The sequence below is a fragment of the Stigmatopora argus genome, chromosome 8, assembly GCF_051989625.1.
Source record: "Stigmatopora argus isolate UIUO_Sarg chromosome 8, RoL_Sarg_1.0, whole genome shotgun sequence".
In the NCBI taxonomy this organism is placed as follows: Eukaryota; Metazoa; Chordata; class Actinopteri; order Syngnathiformes; family Syngnathidae; genus Stigmatopora; species Stigmatopora argus.
In genome coordinates, this window is record NC_135394.1 from 15334882 (window position 1) to 15351630 (window position 16749).

The 16749-nt window shown below is 40.4% G+C and overlaps 1 protein-coding gene across 1 annotated transcript; it reads right to left on the bottom strand.

Moving 5' to 3' along the window:
• Positions 1-488: 488 nt before the first annotated feature.
• Positions 489-5755, bottom strand: barhl2 (BarH-like homeobox 2). The gene is made up of 3 exons (XM_077607911.1): positions 5012-5755; positions 2940-3210; positions 489-1092 (listed from the first exon to the last, which is right to left on the bottom strand). Exons 1-3 carry the CDS (start codon positions 5577-5579, stop codon positions 723-725), a joined length of 1209 nt encoding a protein of 402 aa, XP_077464037.1. The 5' UTR covers positions 5580-5755; the 3' UTR covers positions 489-722.
• Between the last annotated feature and the right edge of the window lie 10994 nt (positions 5756-16749).

A 16749-nucleotide genomic window follows, 5' to 3' on the forward strand; every position in this document is an offset into this window, starting at 1 on the left:
GTCGCAAATGGAAATATTTGCACTTTTTATCTCGTGGAAACTCGTATTTGTCCTTTTTGGTCGTTTTTTTTTGGTGGATTTATGAGTGTAATGCATTTTTGTTGGATTGTTAAATTAAAAAAAATGGGTTGATGGTGGCCAGAAATGCTGATAATTTGGTTGTAAAATGTCATATTTGGTGTTTTGGTTTAAAATTATGGGGCAATATGGCAAAATATTGTGAATAAAGTCACTGTTGGAAGAAACAATCTTACTTATTTACATATATTTGTGCACTAACATGAATATGAATGTGTTCATTAATATGTGCTGTCCATTATTAAAAAAAATCAAAACTAAAAATAAATACATTGCCAATTTATGGCGATAAACGTTGTACTGAGAGACTAATTAGACGTCTATAGTTGTCAAATATAGCAAAACTTTGATAGGAAATAAGCATAAAAAAAGTCCAACTTCAACCTTTTTTTTGGTATAAAACACGCAAATACGTTTGCATGACGTCTTTATTCATTCATCTAATAATAAACTTTTAACTGTTTGTTCGCTAACGTTGAGTGGATTTTGTACAAAAAGACAAAAACAAAGAAAAAAGAAAAAAAAAGAAAAAAAACGAACAATCAGACGCGAGCAGTCCAGAGTTAAATATCTCCTTTTTTTAGTCCCATTTTTTAAAATGTCTTTTAGTGGGGAGGGGGGGAGGGCGTATTTGGTTGATGTCCCTACCGCGCATGCGGCGTGCTCGACAGGGGGTTCAGTGCCGGCTGGCCCCCGGGTCCCGGTCCGAGGCCGTGGATGAGCACGCGGGGGACGAGCGGTCTCTGGATGGCCGCCGCCGCCGCCGCAGCCGCAGCCGCCGCTGGATGCGCGTGCGGATGCGGATGCTGGTGCGGGTGCGGGGCCGAGGGAGTCCGGTACATGCTGCTGTACATGGCGGCCGCGGCCGCAGCCGCCGCCGTGCTGCCGTCCACCGAGCCCAGCAGGCTCGGGTGGTAGAAATAGGGCGACGGGAACATCCGCTGGAGGGCCGAGTAATTGCCGGCCTCGGCTAGGAGTTCCAAGCCCACCGCCGTCTGACGCTTCCATTTGGTTCTAAATGCAACCCAAAACATCAAACAAACAAAAAAATTGGAATTATTATGGGATGTTGAAAGCTTACCATTTGAGCAGGACATGAAATGTTAGTGGTGGGATCATGTTTTTTGTTAGGGATTGGAAACTAAAAGTGGAAGTGGAGATTTTTATGGATCAGTGAGTGGATTTGGTGGGGAGTTTGTACTTAGATTTTGGTGGTGTTTTTATTTGGAAAAATTGTAAAGGTCAAATTTGGAGGAAAAAATGGACATGCCCATATATGGTCATTCATTTGATTTAGCTGCAATGTCGTCGTTTTAGGCACACAAAAAAACTTGTGTGTGTGTGTGTGTGTTACCCCAGAATGTTGTTGTTATCATTTGATGAAACAAAAAAGTTGGGAACCGAAAGTTGGAGTCGTATTTTGATTTTTTTAATGTATTCAGGGGAAAATTGAATTAACAATAAATAAATGATGGTGGGAATCGACTTCCGTATATGAATGACCAACTTGCAAGTCTTGTTTAATTATAATCCCTCATTTTTATTTATGACTGCTAATTACATAATTGCCCCAGGTCATTGTGTGGCAAACCTCAGGGATGCGGGCCTTATTTGGTCATATATATGGTCCAAAATCATCAGCCATTTCATCGTCAAATTTGTCTTGATTTGAAATATTAAAGTGTGTATGAAGCGTATTATTGCCCTAAAATCCTTTAAAATTAATTTCAGTGCATATAATGGGAGGAGCCTGTGCTTAATCTCCATTTACGTCATAAAAATGGCCTTTTATATTTTCCTAGTTGGCAAACAAAATGTTATCATGAATATTTTTTTTCTAATTGCTTGTCATTCTGAAATGACTTTATTAACAATTTCAATAACCTGATGCTAATGGCATGCTAATGACGACAGCTAGCATCACAATTACACTGATGTCTAATTAGTTTTTTTTGCATTAACATTTTTTTTACTCAGCAATTTAATTTTAGATCCGATAAAAGAACATTTTCCTATCAATTAATATTTAGTTCAAGTGATCATTATTTTTGACAGTTTACAGAAGTGTTTAGATAAATGTAGTTTGATGATATATTAATAAAGAGGTCATTTTTACAGAGCTATTTGGATTATATATTAATAGAGGCTATTTTTTTACAGTTTATAGAACTATTTGGGGGCATGATCAATGTAGTTTATTGATATATATATATACTTTAAGATGACATTTTTATAGTTTAAACAACTATTTGTATGCATGTGTTAATCAAATTCATTTATTTATATATATATATATATATATATATATATATATATATATATATATATATATATATGTATATGTATATGTATATGTATATGTATGTATATATATATATATATATATATATATATATATATATATATATATATATATATATATATATATATATATATATATATGTGTATATGTATATATATATATATATATATAGACATTTTTCTAAGTTTATACAAGAATTTGGATGCATGGATCAATGTAGTTGATTGATAAATATATTAAGATCATTTTTACACTTAAGTATTTGAATGCATGGTTCAATATATATCAAAATAGGGATCATTTCTATTGTGCTTTTTTAATGCATGAATACATGTATTTGCTTGCAATATATGAATAACAACATGATTTTCCTCATGTACGCAACTATTTGGACGCAATGTGGTTCAATTATAAATATGAAAATCAAGAAATGAGGATGCAAAAAAATAATCCACAAACAAGAAAAATAGTCAACATTTGATTTCAATGTGTTGCTGTTTCCAGTGGTAATATTTTTTTTGTTTTTGTTTTTGGACAATGGTTTCTTTGTGATGCATACCTCCGGTTCTGGTACCAGGTCTTGACCTGCGTGTCGGTGAGGTTGAGCGCGGCCGCCAGGTCCATGCGGTCCTGCACGCTCAGGTACTTCTGGCGCTCGAAGCTGCGTTCCAGCTGGTTGAGCTGGTGGTCCGTGAAGGCCGTGCGAGCCTTGCGGGGCTTCTTGGTGCGTGCCGGCGGACTGTCGCGGCTGCTGGAGATCTCCCGCTCGCCCTCCTCTTTGCCGCACACGGAACCGACGCCCACGCCAGAACCGCCAGAACCACCTCCGCCTGAACCCACACAAAACATCCAGTCTTCAATAACACAAAAAAACACAAACTCAGCTCAATCCGAACAAAAAAAATCTTAGATTTCGTCCACTAGAATGCCCCTCCCCCAAATTCCACCTAATAATAAAAGCTCTTCAAGTACAATATAGTACAATTCGTCATTTTAAATCATATTTTCCCTCCATGATACATTATAGTGGAATAGGGCTCATTTTTTCACTCAAAATGCACTACTTGCTTTTACTGGATTTCAAGTAAATCACCTTTTATTAAATAATACACTATTTCTGGTTGTTATTTGTCAATTTGAAATGTAGATGTTTCTCAAGTATTTGCTTTTAATCTGTTTTCATTTTTTTTATTTTACAGTATTGTGGGAGGAGGCACATTTCTCAACTAAAACGGTAATGTTTCTCATATACTTGCTTTAAATGCACTTTAAGTAAATACATTTTTCATAATACAGGGGAAATTGTCAATTCGAAATGTAAATGTTTCTCATGTATTTCATTTTAAATTACTTTCATTTTTAAATTTAACTATATTGTGTGAAGTGGCACATTTCTCCACTTAAAATCAAAATGGTTTGATGTACTACAAATCAGTTTTTTTGATTGGACAGTATTTTGGGACTTACTTAAAATGTAAATTTTTGCCAAGTACTTAGTTTTAATGTACTTCAAATACTTATGCAGTATTTGGGGTTATTTGTGAATTTACATTTCTCAATTAGCTTCAATATACTTTAAATAAATCCGTTATTATTATACTGTTTTTGGTAGGTTAGGGGGTCTTTCTCAATTTAAAATGTAAATATTATTCAAGTATTGAGTTTCAATGTACTGTAATCAGTTTTCCTGATTATGGATGATGATTTTTGGTGGGGGGACATTTTTCCTCTTCAATTAGTATTTTAGTTTTAATATCCTTTTAAATAAGTGACTAGTATTTAGGGAATTTCTCCCCTCCAGATGCAAGTGTTTCTCAAGTATTTGCTTTGAATATACTTTAAACAAATATATTTTCTTAATTAAACAGAATGTTGGGAACATTTTTCCCTTAAATTGTAGATATTGAAAATTTTCCTTGACATTGTTAGTAGGTTTTGAAAATATGCCAAATATAGCTCAGCCATGAAAATACATTTCTTTCTCGAGAACGTGGATTTATAAATAATGAGCATTTTCAGACATCTGAAATTCTACAACGCCTTCTTGAAAAGCTCCATCTTTTATTTTGGCGAAGACTTAAGAAACCATGTCGTCCTGAGTATGCCCCCCAAAACCCCCCATTCTCGAACCTACGATTTTTTAATTCCAGCCTTAACACCAAAAAAAATCACTCCTATTTCAAGCATTTTTTTAAACCCCTAACCAAGCATCTCCAAATAAAACCAAACAGGTCCTTTTCAAATTTCCCCCTGACTGGTCACCACCTTCAAATTGCTGCGTTCTGTCCACAAAACAAAAAAAAACCTTTCCAATCTTGCTTTAGCCCCCCCAAAAAACGCAAACTTCATTTCCTGGAACGAAATCACCAACGTCAACTTTTAAATGAACTTGAGCTGAGGCGCGTGTTGTTGTAAAAATCAATATGTCAATCTATTTGTACCCCCATTTTTTTCCTCTCCTCCTGCCTGCAGGAGTAACAATCATCTCTCTAATTGAGCCACCAGGGAGGCTCCGCGTGGATGCTTCCTCCCGCGTTGCAAAAAAAAAAAAAAAAATAACCTCAAAGACCCCCCCTACCCCCACCTCAAACACCCCCCTATTGCAAATCCGAGCCCTCCGTATCGCCGTACCGTTGCACTTGACGTCGCCGTGTAGCATCGCGTCGTCCCCGCGTCGCTCCATCTTGGCCCTCCGGCCCAGTTCGTCGTGGAGCTCCAGCTTGGGCCGAAAAGAGTCCGGGGCCGAGGCGCTCTCGGCACCCTTGGGCGACATGGACACGCTGGTACTATAAGGCGCGCAGGCGGCCAGCGGTTTGCCGTCGCCCAGGATGTCCTTGATGAGGAAGGAGGAGGTGGCGCTCCGCGGGGCGCTGCAGCCGGCCCCGGCCAGCAGCAGAGGCGGCCCTGCCCCGGCACCGGCTCCGGCGCCAACGCCAGCCGCAGCCGGGATGAGATGCTGCGGGTGGCGGTGCGGGTGGAGCCCGTGGTGGTGCTGGAGGTGGTGGTGGTGGTTTTGGTGCTGCTGGTGGTGCAGGAGAAAGTTGCTCGCTTCCGAGTCTGACGCTTGATCGGCGCTGACCGAAAGCGGCGACGAGGGCGCCGTGCCCGCCGCCGTGTCGGCGTCCGACGACGGCGTGGCCCGCCCGCCGCCCGCCAGGATGGTGTCGATCCCGAAGCTGGAGCCGCTCGATGCCTCCATCTCAGCGGGAGGGAGCCGTCATAACAGCCCGGGCGCGCCCCGGGAGCGGACGCCGAGCCGGGCCCGAGCAGCGGCTTGAATGGGCTGGCCGATTAGTCCCCGGTGAAAACTTCCGCGGCATCCACGCTTCTTCTTCGGGGGTGGCGGCGTTCTAAACCCCCGGCCGGCTTCTTTTCTTTTTGTTCTCTCCTTTTTTTTCGGTCACACAAGTCACGAGAAAAAGTTGCTCCGTCGGCGGCGGTGGTCTTTTTCGGCTCTTTTCGGAAAAGTTGCTCCGTCGGCCGAAGTCTTGTTCGGCTTTTTTCGGACAGGTTGCGGGGGAAAAAGTTGCTCCTTCCTCCCTCCGTCCGTCCACGTTTCTCCTCCGACCTTTTGCCGTCAATTGTCGCACTCACTCGCTCGTTAGGACGGCGTCCGAGAGTGACGTCACGGCCCAGGGCCGAGTGAGAAATATTTTTGGGCGTTTGTCTGCGTTTGTCTCCGTTTCTCAAGGCGGCTCAACGCTGCTCGTCTCTCCGTAAAAAAAGAAAGAGAAGATCCGTCCTCCTCCGTCTTGTCGTTCTCTTTCTTCTGCTTCTTTTCATCCACCTGCTCTTTGGCCCCGATTGGCTGAGGCCCGGCCAATCAGAGAGCGCCTTCTTCAAGCCGCTTCTCCAACGTCGAGATCGCAAGTCAACTTCGTCTTTTTTCGGAAATGCCGGTGAGATTTGACTTGCTCACACGTCCAAATAGCAGAGACTCGTTTTCGTTTTTTTTCTTGTTTTTTTAAAACAGAGATTTAATTCCGGCGTCATGGTAGGAACACTAATGCTTTTCTTTTAACTCCATCACTGCCCATGACAGGAATACACGTCCAATCCACTCACACTTAGAGGTTTAACATTATTTCGGTGCAATTGGATTGGACGTCTATCGCTGTCAATGGCATTAAACTTGTTTTTTTTTGGACGACGCTTATTAAGACTGTTATTTTTTAATTAGTCATTAAAACGTGGGAGATTTCGTCAACACGTATTCATTAATTTTAAAGGCCTATTTAAGTAATTGTTTTCATTTGTATGCTTGTATTTTATTTATTATGAGCCCTTATTTAAATTAAATAACTCATACTCACTTTATTTTTGTGCATATATGTTGTGCTGTACTGTTGATCTTTTTAAGAGATATAAACCTTAAAAATGGGTGTTAAAGATTTTGTATTTAATTTCTGTCATTTCATTTCTAATCCATATTTCGATTAAATTCGTCAAAGCTGTACAATATCCGTTCTAACATTTCAAATGAATGATAACTTAGCTTTTATTTACTTTATTTGAGACAATTTGTTCCCTTAAAAATGTGAATAAAAAAACAACCTAAACATTACATAAAAATATTAAAATAGACAAAACGAAAATACATGTTGATCTTGTATTGTTCAAGTTGAAACAAAATTGTCATTTAACAACAACGGCATATAAAGGAACGCTGCAGTGTCACGACATTTTTGTCCACACGAGGGCGACAAAACGAAGTCGACAATAAAAATACTAGCAAGAAAGTGACACTACTACTCGAAAGTGAACAGACAAAAACAAGTCTCAAAAGCAGCAAATCCACGACGTTACGAGACGCGTTGTGATGACGTCACATCGCTGGGTCATTCAACCTGTCCATCAATACCGAGAGACACAGGAAGGGAGGGGCCACTTTGCCAAATGACTTAAGGAATTACTTTGTTATTTTGTCTGAAGTTCCACTGAGAAATTAAGGAGTAAAATGTTTGATTTAAAGTTTTCAAAAACTATTTTTAGAATGATGTGACTAAAAACCCACATTTTCAAAATTCACAATGTTTTTTAAGAATTTTTTTAAAAATATTTTAGTCTTTTTTTAAACTCATGACTACTTCAATTCATTTATTCTTTTTAAAATAATTTTATCGCTTTTAGCCTCCCAAGCAAATGGCACTAAAATAGGATCTGCCCATTTGACGTCCATAATTGTCAATGGCAGTGAAAGAATCCCACCATATGGGCAAATATGACACCGTCTCCCAAAGATCGCATCGCGGCAAAATCGTCAAGTTTCCCGTTTCCAACTCAACGCCGTGCGTCCGAACGCATCGGACGTCTATCGGGGTCGGAAAGGCGCCGCTTGACTGCAAGTGACGTTCCCACCGCGGCGAATAATTCCGACATGACGAGCGCATTGATCGGAGCGTGTTCTCCGACGAGGGCGCGGGGGAGGGGTGTACGATCCCGCCATGACCAAAGCTGTCAATCAAGCGGCGCTCGCCGTCTTCCCGCCGCCAGCCTTCCCGTCTGATTGATCCGTGCTGATGGCAGCGCACAAATAATTACCGCCGCGTTCCTGACGCGCGCGTTCACGCTTCGGCAAGGTAATCGGGAAAAAGGGGGGGGGGGCGGTGCCATATTCCATTACCCACCCTGACGCGTCATTTCCTGTCACCGTTGCTTATTTGGGCGAAGGATTTCATATTCTTGTTGTTGGTCATCCAGTAAAAAAATAAATAATAATTGGTAAATGTATTGAAATGATTTGGTCAATGAGTGCGATACGATTAGCGATAGCAATTATATTGCGATATGGACGTATAGAAATGATTGATATGTGGGTTAGGAAATCCGTCAATGGCAGTCATTGAGTCAAAACACAACCGCAAAATCCCCCCAAACCAACGAGAAGTCACATGGAAATGCCCCAAGTCAACATAAAGCGACCAATCAACAGAAAGCAGCCTCGAAATTCTCCCAAACCAATGAGAAATGATCCAAAATTAACAGGAAGTACCCAGTAAACACCCCAAAAAGGGAAAAGTCACTTCAACTGGCCATGGATGCTCAAAATGGCACCTTCAATGCTAGCCAATGAGTTGCCAAGGAACCGTAAAATCCCCCAAAACCAACAAGAAGTCACCTGGAAATGCCCCAAATCAGCACAAAGCGACCAATCAACAGGAAGCAGCCTGGAAATTCTCCCGAACCAATAGGAAATAATCCAAAATTCACAGGAAGTGACATGTAAGTACCCCAAAATGGAAGTAAATGTCACGCCTGCGATTGACAACAATACATGTCCAATTCACTTCAACTGCAAAGCACCTGAAATCGTCCAATCAGTGAGCTCATTTTGTGCTATTCACCTCAATAGATGTCCAATTCACTTCAACTGGCTCTGGATTTCCAAAATGGTGCCTTCATTGCTAGCCAATGAGTTGCAAAGGAACCGTAAAATCCCCCCAAAACCAACAACAAGCCACCTGGAAATGCGCCAAATCAACATAAAGCGACCAATCAACAGAAAGCAGCCTGGAAATTCTCCCGAACCAATAGGAAACGATCAAAAATTGACAGGAAGTGACCTTTAAGTACCCTAAAATGAAAGTAAAAGTGATTGACAGCAATAAATGTCCAATTCCCTTAAACCGCGAGGATCTCAGAATCGGCCAATCAGTGAACTCATTTCGTGCTATTCGATAGATGTCCAATTCACTTCAACTTGCCGTGGATACTCAAAGTGGTGCCTTCAATGCTAGCCAATGAGTTGCCAAGGAACCATAAAATACCCCAAAATCAACAACAAGTCACCTGGAAATGCGCCAAATCAGCATAAAGCGACCAATCAACAGAAAGCAGCCTCGAAATTTTCCTGAACCAATAGGAAACGACCAAAAATTGACAGGAAGTGACCTGTAAGTACCGTATTTTCACGACTATAAGGCGCACTTAAAAGTCTTAAGTTTTCTCCAAAATAGAGAGGGCGCCTTATAATCCAGTGTGCTTTATATATAGAAAAAAAATGTGTCATTCATTGAGGGTGCGCCTTATAATGCGGTGCGCCTTATAGTCGTGAAAATACGGTACCCTAAAATGAAAGTAAAAGTGATTGACAACTATAAATGTCCAATTCCCTTCAACCGCCAGGCAACCGGAACCGTCCAATCGGCATCCGGCCGACCCTCCGTCGACGACCGGCGCGGACGCCGGCTTCCGCGGGCGTGTTTTCTGCACGCCGCAGCACAACGCAAGGTGAAGCGGGAAGCCGGGGATGATTAAATGATCAAACGGCGTGCGTGTCACCGCCAGGCGCTCGTCGAGCGGGTGAGGCGAGAAAAAGAAGAAGAAGAAGAAGCGGTGAAAAAAAAAAAAAGAAGTTGGGGTGTTTCAAGCACGCCAGTAATTACAGCCGCCACGTCAGCTTGACATCAACGCAGCCGGCGGAGAGCGCCTAATTGGCCTCGGAGGAGCCCGGAGTCAACCGCAAAATATATTAACATTTTAAAAAAGCATATTTTGCCTAATCCGCTCACTTTCCAACAATATTTGAAGACCCCAAAAAACGCCCCCGGGCGGGAGAATTTAAATGAGCGATTTTGTTTTTGAAGGAAGCGGCCAATCAGACGGCAAAGGGGGCGGATCATTAGGCGGGCTGACAGGCGGCGGCCCGCTCGTGAAAAGTGGCGTAAACGCGCCGCCGCCGCCGCCGCCAGTCAGCGCCTATTATCTCCGCCCTGGAATGACGGCGAGCCCCGGCGGGAAGAAAGTGGACAGATGGAAGATCTTGTAACCGCTTAGCCTACGCACAACAAACATCTGCCCGTGAAAAATACGTTTAATAACCATAATGCCTTGCGTACCAGCTCGGGCAGGACGAGCCAGGGTGTGTCGCTCGTTAAGATGTTTTTTGGAGGCCACGGATTGTCGAGGAATGAGACGATTTCATCACTAAAAAATGGACTGACGACATATCGTAATGTGTGATGATCTTTGTTATCGCCAATTGTATCGCACTTATTGTCAAAATCATTTCAATACAGTTTATGTACCTCGACCTACGATCAGCTCGTGGTACCACAAAAATTTCGATCGAATAATTTGCCCGAGATACGATCAAAATTTTGAGATGCGACCAAGCCAGGTGGCTATGATATGAGAGGCTGTTTATCATTGTATCGTCTTTTTGCCGCATCTCTTTCGTGTATAACAGATATCTACGAGCACTGAACGATTTATTCAGACGAGTTTCGACCAGGAAACGCACAACGCGCATGCGCGGGCAAAAAGAGGGCTTTCTGGGTAATGAAGTATACTCGTGCACACAACACCGATAGGTAATGGCACCCTTTCTCAGAATAAAACGTCATTACCCACAATCAATACGTGGGTAGGCTGTTATTCCTTCCTTAGCCTGTTAGCTCCCGCGATCGCTCATTCAAGACTACTTCTGGTTGGCAAGTGGTCGTGCGTTATCCTATTGTGAGGACATTCGTGTGCATCATTTTGGGAATAATTTGAAGGCAATACAACGGCAAACAGTCCATCGATAGCAAACGTGAGGGTGGAGGCGTGGGAAACCGCTAACCCGCCCAGAACGAAGGTAAAAAAAAAAAAAACAATTAGAATTCAGTGTAAAGTTACATTAAACGTATGTTTGAGTGTCTGAATATATTAATCCAACTTAATTTAAATTTGTTTGTTCGGTTACGAGTGCGTTAAAGTGGATAATGTAACCCCCCCGCCTGCTTCTATGTCCGTCTGTGTACCCTTCGCGTCTAATTTTAGTTCTCTTAAACACATTTTATTACTGTTAAACCACTAGTTATGTGTTACTTTGTTAATAGATGGCGAATTAGAAGAAATAAAACATTTTTTTCCAATCCAATATCCTGTTTTGGGTGTTTTTTCAGAGGGTTGGAACCAATTCATTTGTTTTTAGTTCATTTCAATGGGAAATGTTCACTCGAGTTACGAGAAAATTGACATACGAACTCAGTCCCGGAACGAATTAAGCTCGTATGTAGAGGTAGATGGAGCGAGATGGATGGATAGCTTGGTTGATTGAAAAACTGTTGGAATAGAATGAGTTAAGAAAACTTGGAATCCCATCGCTTGGTGTTGGGATGAATATTTTCTCATGTAAACGGCGGGGGCGAGTATTGGTTTGAGCGCACGCCGCAAGAGACGGGCGCAGTCACCAAGCGTTAGCGGCGTTTGGCGCTGACGAGGGCGACCCGGACCCCCGCGGGTGCCAAAATGGCTCGGCCCGGAGAGCGTTTTGCCCTTTTGGAAAAGACAACCTGAGATAAGAAGGGGGCGGGGCAGCGTTGGCGGCGAGAAGAGGTCCCGGGTGGGGGCGGGGCTAGCACCTCTGGCGATAAGTGAGAACAAAAACATTTTTGGGGATTTACCGTCTCCTTTTCAGAGCCAATCAGTTTGTTCAAATGGAATTTTATGAATGGAAATATATTCGGAAATGTAATAGACAGTATTTAGTTATCATTACAGAAAATGAAACTTTCATGAAAAATGGGTTATAATGACTTTTATTGTTCATCTTTAAATTAATTAATTTAATTTTCATTTCATTTGCATTAGTAACCTTAAATAAAAAAACAAAGTTGCTTTAACCACGCTTGAAAAAAATGGCATTTATTGTCCATATTTAAATTACATTAATTTAACATTTCATTTCATTTGCACTAGTAACTTTAAATTTAAAAAAAACAAAGTTGCTTTAACCACGCTTGAAAAAAATGGCATTTATTGTTCATATTTAAATTATATTAATTTAATATTTCATTTCATTTGCATAAGTCACCTTAAATAAAAAAACAAAGTTGCTTTAACCACGCTTGAAAAAAATGGCATTTATTGTTCATATTTAAATTACGTTAATTTAACATTTCATTTCAATCGCACTAGTAACTTTAAATTTAAAAAAAGTTGCTTTAACCACGCTTGAAAAAAAACATTAAACCCAAAAATTCATGGAGAGTTGTTGTTGGGAGAGAGCCAATGGGAGGCCAGCAGCATGTATGGAGATTGTCAAGCAGGATGCAATGCTACTGCGACCACTCCAAAATAAAAGAACGGATCCAGGAAATTGACATTTTGAGGGATTTCTTAATTTTGATTTGATTTTGATCTTATTTTCGTATATTGGGACGCTCATTTGCATATCAAAGTATTTCATAACCTGAGCTCCGGACTTGAACCCCGATTTTCCCGTTCCGGCGCCGTCCATTTCAAGGTCCGTAAACGTGGCGGGTCGGCCGGGCCAAGGGGATTCTCCTTGGCTCGACGCCGCCGCCGCCGCCCCTGAGAGACGGCGTCTATAATTAGAGCGGTCCAGACGTTATTGATGACCCCCGGCGTCGGGGGAGGGGCCTCCAGACCCCGGCGGCGTGACGGGAGCACGCGGCGCGCTCGTCGATACCGTGGTCTCTTTGGCGGGTAATTTGCAATAAGCGTCGGCGCCGCACCTTTCGGGACGCGGAAATCATTAGCGTCCCGGACCCCGCTAGCCCGCTAGCGCGCTAATTGGAAGCGTTGGGCCTTATCAGAGGCGGTTTTGCGCGGACCTTTGACAGCCACCGATTCCAAAATCATTGCGGGCTTGTCAATTTAAGAGGCCGTTAAAGGGCTTATTTTAATTTTAATTGGAACTTCCCACGCCGGATTGGGAAGGAGCTGTCGGACGGCTACGATTGACGGACGAGGACGGGACGCGGGAAATGTCCCAATTAAGCGGAGACGCTTAAGGGCTTCGTCGGAAAGGACGTCCGTCACCCGCGCCAAAGCCACTTTTGCTCGTTTAACCCTTTGCGCTCGCGCGTTGAACTCGTTGAGGACGATAGACGGAAATGGAAAATTGGATCAATTAAAAAAAATAAAAATAAATTGATATAGTGATATATAAATCAATAAATAAAAATAAATAATAAAAAATACCAAAAAATAAATAAATAAGAATAATAAATACCAAAAAAATGAATTAAAAAAATATACCCAAAAATGAATACATTTAAATAAAAAATACCAAAAAATAAATAAATCAAAATCTAAAATACCAAAAAAATAATAAATTAAAATAAAAACATTCAAAAATACTGGCCATCAAATTTCCAAATTTCAAGAATAATTTTACAAACTGGGAAAATTGGCTAACTTTAATTCCAAACAAAAATTTAACAAAATTGATGAATAGAAAATTATATTTCCAAACAAAATTCATGCATTTTGGATAAAAAATAAAAAATCAAAAGCAATATAACTGGATAAAAAGTAAACAATGTGAAACTAATGGATAAAAAGTCATGTGACTTCAGCAAAAAATGTTACTTGGATTTGGACCAAACTGCAATAAATCTGCTTTGAAACAAATTAACATACAAAAAAATACAACATTTCAAAAATACTGGCCATCAAATTGACTAATTGCAAGATTAATTTTACAAAATGGGAAAATTGGATAACTTAAATTCCAAACAAAAATTTAACAAAATTGATGAATAGAAAAGTATATTTCCAAACAATATTCCACCATTTTGGATTAAAAAAACAATATAACTGGATTAAAAAAAACAATGTGAAAAATATGGATAAAAAGTCATGTGACTTGAGCAAAAAATGTTACTTGGATTTGGACCAAACTGCAATAAATCTGCTTTGAAACAAATTAACATACAAAAAAAATACAAAATTTCAAAAATACTGGCCATCAAATTTCCAAATTTTCAAGAATAATTTTACAAACTGGGAAAATTGGATAACTTTAATTACAAACAAAAATCCTGACAAGTTAACAAAATTGATGAATAGAAAATTCAATTTCCAAACTAAATTCCACCATTTTGGATTTAAAAAAAAAACCAATATAACAGTATAAAAAATAAAGTGTGAAACAAATGGATAAAAAGTCATGTGAATTGAGCAAAAATGTGACTTGGACTTGGCGCAATAAATCTTCTTTGAAACCAATTTGAAGCGGTCGTTAGCTTCCACGTTAGCATTTTTCACGTCTCATTAGCCGCGACCACGAAACGCCTCGCAAGCCGAGCGGAAAGCGTGCGAAAACCCAGCTCGTCCAGACCAAAAAAAATCACGTCTCTTCTGCTCAACGGAGCCGTCACCTGCCATTACGGCGGCGTCCGTTCGCCGTTCGCCGTTCGCCGACTAACGGCCGTCTCATTAGGCGGCCCGCGGCCATGCCGGCCTGCCCTTTTGCTTTCAGGGTGCCATTTTAGGCTCATTTTGTCCAATTGCCAAACCTAAACCTTCCGCTAAATCAAGCCCCAAAGTTCAAATACTTTGACATTCATACAAAAAGATCAAAGTCAACCGTTATGGACGACATTTGACCAAAAAATGTAATTCTACACAATATAAAAACAAAAAATAACCACTTTTGAAACTTGAACGGCAAAATAATTTTATTAAAATGATCATATGGAAGATCTCCATAAAAATACATTCACAAAGTGAAACTTAACAATTTAAATAAAATGTAATGAACGATTAATAAAAATGTATTTTAGAAAAACATAACACATCCATATTTCATACTGTAATAGCACAAATGCTAATTTTTGACAGCAGAAACGTAGCCCAAATGACTAAAATACTTTTTATTTGAAATTTACAGCAAGTGGGAGGAGTCAACTTCACTCCAATTAAATTGAAGTTGGACTATATTTATACTATATACTATATTTAAATTATACTATACTATATACTATATTTAAATTATACTATACTATACTTAAATTATACTATACTATATATAAATTATACTATACTATATTATATACTATATTTAAATTATACTATACTATATTTAAATTATACTATACTATATTTAAATTATACTATAGTACTATACTATACTATATTATACTATATACTATATTTAAATTATACTATAGTACTTTACTATATTATACTATATACTATACTATATACTATATTATACTATATACTATACTATATACTATATTATACTATATTTAAATTATACTATACTATATTATACTATATACTATATTATACTATATTTAAATTATACTATACTATATTTCAATTCACCCTAATGAAACACACTTTGGAAAACAAAGTGTATAAAAATCAATAAAATCGCAATCAAAAAAGCCCAATTTATCATTTTTTTAAATGAAAACCAAACATTTTTAGCGTAATTTGTTCACAACCTTATTTTACGCCGTCCAACTAATTAGCGAAAAAAAACTTTCATTAATTATTTATGTATTTAAAGTTGACAGCTTTGTTCAAATAAAAAAAAAATAGCACAACTAATTGACGTAATTTTAATTTGAAATTTATTGTATTAGGGAAAAGGTCATGTTTAAGGTCAATTTAAACCGAGCGCAGCAACGGGCGCAACGGACGGCGCCGCTCCCGCCGGTGGTCCCGGCCCGTGGGAGCCGACGCGTCGCGCGCCGGCTGTTCCTTCCGCGCCGTCGCCGAGCATACGGCCGCGTTCGCTTGACCTCGTTAGACGGCGGCCAAAGTCGGCGAGGCGCTGCGCTAAATGGCGGCCTCACGTGCTAAAAAGACCGTTCCGGAACCGTCTGGTGCGCCGGGAAAAAAAAAAAAAAGGGGCGGGGGATGAGCCGCCGGGGATCCCGACGAGTAAAGGCGTGTTTAAGAGCGGCAGCCAGTGAAGAGAAAAAAGATTTATGCTTTTAATTAATGGCAATTAAAGCGCGCCCGGCGGGCTGGCCGGCGGCCATTGTTCCGCGTGGAAGAAAGAGAGAGGGAGGGGGAGGGGCCGAGCGCTGACGAGCATTTGAATGCGCTAAGCTCCACCGGGGGAGCTGACACCGCGGGCGTCAAACCTTCCGCTAAATCAATAACACAATTAAACTTTCATAAAGCGCCCGCGCGCCTTTGATACGGAAAACTCCTCCCAGAGCAAACAAGCGCCGTGCAATCAAAGACAATCAAAGTGGAATGTTGCCACAATCAAAGAGCCACGCGCCCGCCCAACATTAGGCCGGACCGTCCCATCGTCCTAGTCAGCTCCGAAGCCACGCCCCCCCTCTACGGCTATTTTTCTGTCTTTAACAAACTAGTAAATATGCATTTTTCTATCCATATTTCAATTAAATGTTCACGAAAGTTACCCGAAAAAAATGTAAATGTGGGAAGTTTTCACTTTTAACTCACGGTGATGATTCGTTTCGAAATGCAACGTTATGTTCTAAATATGAATACAATTAGCATGCTAATGCTAACAGGTTGATGATTTGTTACTTTGGCTACATTTGACTTTAGCTATAAAATACCATCTATAATCCAAATGGATATGACGGTGGCAAACAAATGACAATATGTATAAAATTAGCATGCTAATGCTAACAGGTTGATGA